We start from the raw sequence: 6,588 nt of genomic DNA on the forward strand, positions 1-6,588 counted from the left end.
TAGGCATGCCATTCTTCACCCTACAGAGCTTCAGTGCCCAAGGCGTGGCAGAAGCTTTGGAAAAACTGGGGAGAGGAGAGAGTGAGGCTCAGAGAGGAAAGCTGCCAAGCTCACACAGGAGGGGCGGCAGCACTGCGATCCCAGGCCCACGGCCCTCCCTCTCATCCTGTTGGTCCTCCCTCCTGCCTCCCAAGCTCCCACCCCCAGATCGAAGCTCCTGTCCTGCCCCATCCTGTACTCACTGCGGAGGCAGTAGGTGTCAGATTCCAGTTGCATCTGGGAGGGTAAGACGAGGAGAAAGTCCCCGTCCCAGGTGTTTTTGAATGCTGAGAGAGAATTTTGGGAGGGAAGGCGATGACACTCCGAGGTCAGAGAAGAGCACTTGAATGACACAGGCTTAAGTGGGTGGCAGCTGCAGTGCTGGGGCAAGCCACAGGGAGAACAGTGGGGTGGCGAGAGGCCAGGGCCCCGGGGAAGGCGGAAAGGGACCTGTGGACAGACCCTCTGAACCCCGCCATGGTGGGGGCGCCGGTCCCTAGTCCAAGCCCAGTGGAATGGCTCCTTTGCCATGACCTGGGAGAGGCAGAGTGGACAGTAAGTGGGGTGGGAACCCCAGCCTTTCCCACACCCCAGGCTGCCCCCAGCCTCACCTCCTCACAGCACTGGCGGCTCACGACAGCCCGGAAACCCATCCGTGCCCACAGCTTATCCCTCTGCTGCAGGAACTTCCCCACTCGTAAACACCAATCTCTTCCCAGGGCCCAAGGAAAAATCTCACATTTGGGCCCCTCCAGGTCCTCCTCCATGTCGTTTGCAAGGTACCTAGCCACAGAAGCACGGGGTCAAGGAGCGGAGGCCACAGCATCACCTCGCCTCATCAGACACCTCCAGCAAATGCCTCCACTCCCTGTCCCTGCCACTCACAGGGCCAAGAACAGGCTGCTGTGGGTGTACTCGCTGAGCTTCAGGTGGGCGCGCTGGAAGTAGACCAGCACCATGGCCAGAAGATACTGCAGAGACAGACGGGGGGCGGGGGATTGGTTATCCTCTGAGGAGGAGGGGTTTGCACCCAGGTTCATTTGTATCCAAGGAGGTTTTGCTGCAGGGAAAGAAAGTCAGGAAAATAGTGGGGAGGGGTGTGCAAAGATGAGGGGTAAGGGTGAAAGGTGAGCAGCTGTCCCTACCTGACCAGGGCACTCCATAAAGTGGCGGCATTCAATCCCCACCAACTCAACCTGACCCTCAGGAGACCCCCAGCCTGCAGCCCCACTGTGCTCCCTCACCTTATCTGAAATCCGGAAGCAGGGGTCTTTGGAGAGGAATTCCTGGACAAAACTGTCCTCTGAAGGTAGAGAAGAGAGGATGGACGCAGGTTACCACGGCCTCCATGGAGAAGAGTGGCATCAGAAGCTGCAAAGCTCAAGCCACCACTCAACCCTCTTTTTTTTTTTTGAGACGGAGTTTTGCTCTTGTTGCCCAGGCTGGAGTGCGATGGCACGATCTTGGCTCATTGCAACCTCCGCCTCCCTGGTCCAAGCAATTCTCCTGCCTTAGCCTCCCAAGTAGCTGGGACTACAGGCATGTGCCACCACGTCCGGCTAATTTTATAGTTTTAGTAGAGACAGGGTCTCTCCATGTTGGTCAGGCTGGTCTTGAACTTCCAACCTCAGGTGATCCACTCACCTCAGCCTCTCAGAGTGTTGGGATTACAGGTGTGAGCCACTGCGCCTGCCTTCTTTCTTTTCTCTCTTTTTCTTTCTCTTTTTTTTTTTCCCTCTGTCTCTCTCTCTTTCTTTCTTTCTTAATATAAATAGAGATGGGATCTCACTATGTTGATCAGGCTGGTCTTCATCTCCTGGCCTCAACTGATCCTCCCATCTCAGCCTCTCAAAGTGTTGGGATTACAGGTGTGAGTCATGGCACCTGGCCCTGAACCCAGTTTCTGAGAGGACCCCCCACCACCTGCCTAAGCTGGGTCACCTGAGAGGGAGAGGGCAGAGGCCTCAGATGGCTGTGCAGGCAGGTGAGACCCCATACTTCACCTCTGCTTTCACACTTGGCCTCACAACCCTCCCGTGCTAACCCCACAAACTCACCCAGAAGGTTGAGGAAGGCCTGGAGCTCTTTGTGCTGGCGAAAATGGAGGAACCCATTGCCCCCACCTTGCCGGCTGCAGCCCCCCAGCTTTACCTGGGTTTTAGCTACAGGGGAAGTGGTGGGGTCTTGGGAGTCATTCATCTCATAGGAGATGGAGATGGGGCAGGGTGACCTGTAGAGAAAGGAGGCTCAGGATTTACCATGTACCCCTGTGACTCCCACGAATCAAAAGGGTGGTGACAAGGCCCAGGACGGTGGAGGGGTGGGTGCGGAGACTTGGGGGCTCAGAACATAAGGCAGCCAGGCTGCAACAGGAGTGGGTGAGGCTGGAAAAGCAGCAAAGAGTTGTAGGCTGCAGCACTCCCGCCCTCCTCCTGGCACCCCAGGACAGGCAGAGTAACAGCAGCAACAAGCACTGCTGAGGGTTTCCTAAGTGCCTGGAGCTGTGCTTAAGGGCCTTATCTTATTTCATCCTGCTAAGGAGGTACGTTCAACACAGACCCATTTTCAAACGAGGAAACTGAAGGCTGAGGCCTCACACCAGTTAAAAGTGAAGCCCTTGGCCTCCAAAACCCAAAGAGGTTTTGTTTGTTTGTTTGTTTGTTGAGACAGTCTCTCTCTGTCGCCCAGGCTGAAGTGCAGTGGCACAATCTTGGCTCACTGAAACCTCCTCCTCCCCAGTTCAAGCCATTCTCCACCCTCAGCCTCCAGAGTAGCTGGGTTTACAGCCATGCCACCATGCCTGGCTAAGTTTTTTTATTTTTGGTAGAGACGGGGTTTCACCGTGTTGGCCGGGCTGGTCTCACACTCCTGACCTCAGGTGATCCGCGCGCCTCGACCTCCCAAAGTGCTGGGATTACAGGCGTGAGCCACTGCGCCTGGCAAAAACAAAACAAAACAAAACAAGAGTTTAACTGCTTCTTCAGGCCCCAACTCACAACCACCCCGGACCCCTCACCAAAGCAAAATTGAAAGGGCCACTGATCCCTTACACCGAGAGGAAACTGAGGTCCACAGGGAGGAACGAAATTAAAGAAATACCTGGATTTAGAGCAAGCTGAGATGGGGTCACTTCAAACATTTCATGCTCCTGTCCTAAACCCACCCTCATCCCCGAGAAAAGAGACGCCAACCACAGGGCTGAGGAAAAAGTGCCGTCGACCACCCCGGGGCCAATTTGGGCCTCTTCATGTAGACGCCCACAAGCAGAAGCAGCCCAGCCTCCTCCTGCAGAGAGAGCCTTACCCGGCCTCAGGAACTGCCCACAGCATAAAACCCAGGCCGCCCCCTGCGTGCGCTTATATACCCTGAGGGCTGCCCGCCCAACGCAGCCTGTCCACCAATCAGGGCCTTCCTGGGGGGCGTGGTTTGGCCTACACCGCCTGCCTCTCTGCCTGTGAACCCAGTCGGCACCCAGCTGCGGCTCCCCAGGGTGAAAGCCTCTCCAAAGCTTCATCAGCTACAAGAGGGGTGAAGGCAGGCCAGCTGGACCCCAAGGCCTGAGACACCATAGGAACGGCAGCGAGCTAGGATCCCGGTTACCCTCTTGACAAATGCAGCGCCAAGGTGCTGAGCCGAGAAATGAGGCCTGGGCTGCGAGGGCCCGGTGGGCGAGTTTTGATTCAATGATTGTGCCTTGCTGGGGCAGGGTCTCTGGCTCCCTATGGGTGTCTCTGAATCTCTTGGCCTCCCTGAGTCTCTGAATTTCACTGAGGCTCCCTGGGTCTCTCTTTTCTTTCTTTTGTTTTTTTTTTTTATTTTATTTTTCCCCTGGTAACACAGAACAAGCTGCCTGGGTCTCACACTTGCTCTTAGCCAAAAGGCCGAGAAGCGATAGGCTGCCTGGGTCTCCATGGGCCTCCGAGTTTTTCCGTTTCTTGCCTCTGGTGTCTGGATGTCTCTGGATCTCTGGGTCCTTTGATTTCTCTGGATCTCTGGGTCTCTGGTCTGTCTGTGTTTCATGGTCTCCCCCTGGCCACCTCCCAGGCTCCCTGAGGCCAGCTGGTCTGCATCAGGCCACCCTGTTTGTGTGTGTGCACGCATGTGAAGATGGCCTCCCTTAGAAACGAAGCAGTGAGCCGGTAGCCTCCATAGCCAGCTCCCAAAACGCCTACTGACGAGGCTGTGACGGAGTCAACTCATGTGTTCCTCACAGCGAGCCCATTAAGTTGATGAGAATGATAAGATGCCTCATTTTATCAACGAACAAACAAATAACACGCAGAGTTTGGGCACTGAGAGGCTGAGTAACTTCCTGCCAGCCACTCCGCTGGTAAGTGGAGTAGAGCTCCAGCCTGGCGGCTGGGTGCACATGCCAGGTGGCCTGGCTGTGTGGTCCATGGCTGTTCCTTCACACAGCCTGCACAGAGAAGGTGTCCCATGAAACTGAATGAATCCCCTCGACCAGCTGTGGTTTCAACCTTTCTCCTCTCCTTGCAATAAATAAGGTTCGAGATCAGGAAGGGGTAGCAAAAAGAAGTCTGGGAGTGGGCTGGTCACTCTAGCCTTGGGAGGGCGTCCAGGCTCATTTCCTTAAGTGCCAGCCTTGGAGACCTGACACTGATATCCCACACTGGGCACAATAACTTTTTTAATTTTTTTGGAGACAGAGTCTTGCTCTGTTGCCCAGGCTGGAATGCAGTGACGCAATCTCAGCTCACTGAAACCTCCGCCTCCCAGGTTCAAGCAAGTCTCCTGCCTCAGCCTCCCAGCTGGCACTTCAGGTGTGTTCCACCATGCCTGGCTAATTTTTTTTTTTTTTTTTTTTTGAGACAGAGTTTCGCTCTTGTTACCCAGGCTGGAGTGCAATGGCGCGATCTCGGCTCACCGCAACCTCCGCCTCCTGGGTTCAAGCAATTCTTCTGCCTCAGCCTCCTGAGTAGCTGGGACTACAGGTACGCGCCACCATGCCCAGCTAATTTTTTGTAGTTTTAGTAGAGACGGGGTTTCACCATGTTGACCAGGATGGTCTCGAACTCTTGACCTCATGATCCACCCGCCTCGGCCTCCCAAAGTGCTGGGATTACAGGCTTGAGCCACCGCGCCCGGCCTAATTTTTTTTTTTTTTTGAGATGGAGTCGCTGAGCTTCAGTGCAGTGGTGTGATCTCAGCTGACTGCAATCTCTGCCTCCCAGGTTCCAGCAATCCTGCCTTAGCCTCCTGAGTAGCTGAGCTTACAAGCACCCACCACCATGCCTGGGTAATTTTTCTATTTTTAGTAGAGATGGGGTTTCACCATGTTGGCCAGGCTAGTCTCAAACTCCTGACCTCAGGTAATCCACCTGCCTGGGCCTTCCAAACTGCTGGGATTACAGGCGTGTGCCACCACGCCTTGCTAATTTTTGTTTTGTTTTTGAGATAGTCTTGCTCTGTCACCCAGGCTGTCACCTAGGCTGGAGCGATCTCAGCTCATTGCAACCTCTACCTCCCGGGTTCAAGCAATCCTCCCACCTCAGCCTCCCTAGTAGCTGGAATTATAGGCAAACGCTACCATACCCGGCTGATTTTTATATTTTTTTAAGAGACAGAGTTTCACCATATTGGCCAGGCTGATCTCAAACTCCTGACCTCAAGTGATCTGTCCACCTCAGCCTCCCAAAGTGCTGGGGTCACAGGCGTAAGCCACAGCGCCTGGCCCACAGTTTGGCTTTGACTCTGCTGTACATCTTCTGCATCCCAGAACCCTGGCAGGAGAGGGCTCTGGGATATAGAAGACATGAAGCAGATCATCAAAGCACCTCTTTGATGCTTTCAAAGCTCCAATGTGGTTCTGCCATCGTGCTTTTTCATCTGGTGTCCCCCTGGTAGGGGCAGCCTCTGTTGCCAGGGTTCTGGGACACAGAAGACATGGGCAGAGTCAAAGCCAAACTGTGAAGGGCATGTAATATGAGGAAGAAATAAACTTTTGAAAACCTCTGAGACTGGAGGCTTATTATGTACTGGATCTCTATTTGTTGCTGTACCAAATTACCACAAACCTAGTGGATTAAAACAACACCTATTTATTACTTTACTGTTCTAGAGGTCAGAAGTCCAAAATAGGTATCACTAGGTTCAAATCCAGGTGGCAGCAGGGGTTCCTCGCTCTGGGAGTTCTAGGATGCATTTTCTTGCCTTTTCCAGCTTCCAGCGGCTGCTTGCATTCCCAGTTTATGACTTCCTTTTTCCCTCTTCAAAAACAATAACTTGGTGTCTTCAAATCTGTCTGACTCTGACCCCTCTTCTGTCTCTCTCTCTCTCTCCTCTCTCTCTCTCTTCCCTCTCCCTCCCTCTCTCTCTCTCTCTCTTTCTCTTTCTTTTTTTTTTTGAGACGGAGTTTCACTCTTGCTACCCAGGCTGGAGTGCAATGGCGCGATCTCAGCTCACCGCAACCTCCACCTCCTGGGTTCAGGCAATTCTCCTGCCTCAACCTCCTGGGTAGCTGGGATTACAGGCACGCGCCACCATGCCCAGCTAATGTTTTTGTATTTTTAGTAGAGACGGGGTTTCACC

General features: G+C 53.8%; 1 protein-coding gene across 1 annotated transcript; it reads right to left on the reverse strand.

The window, feature by feature from the left end:
- Positions 1-5,873, reverse strand: SPDYC (speedy/RINGO cell cycle regulator family member C). The gene is made up of 7 exons (XM_037741670.1): positions 5,835-5,873; positions 3,260-3,324; positions 2,097-2,269; positions 1,284-1,342; positions 925-1,010; positions 651-822; positions 1-573 (listed from the first exon to the last, which is right to left on the reverse strand). Exons 1-7 carry the CDS (start codon positions 5,871-5,873, stop codon positions 31-33), a joined length of 1,137 nt encoding a protein of 378 aa, XP_037597598.1. The 3' UTR covers positions 1-30.
- Positions 5,874-6,588: the final 715 nt, after the last annotated feature.

The sequence above is a fragment of the Cebus imitator genome, unplaced genomic scaffold (genome assembly GCF_001604975.1).
Source record: "Cebus imitator isolate Cc_AM_T3 unplaced genomic scaffold, Cebus_imitator-1.0 Scaffold102, whole genome shotgun sequence".
Lineage (NCBI taxonomy): Eukaryota > Metazoa > Chordata > Mammalia > Primates > Cebidae > Cebus > Cebus imitator.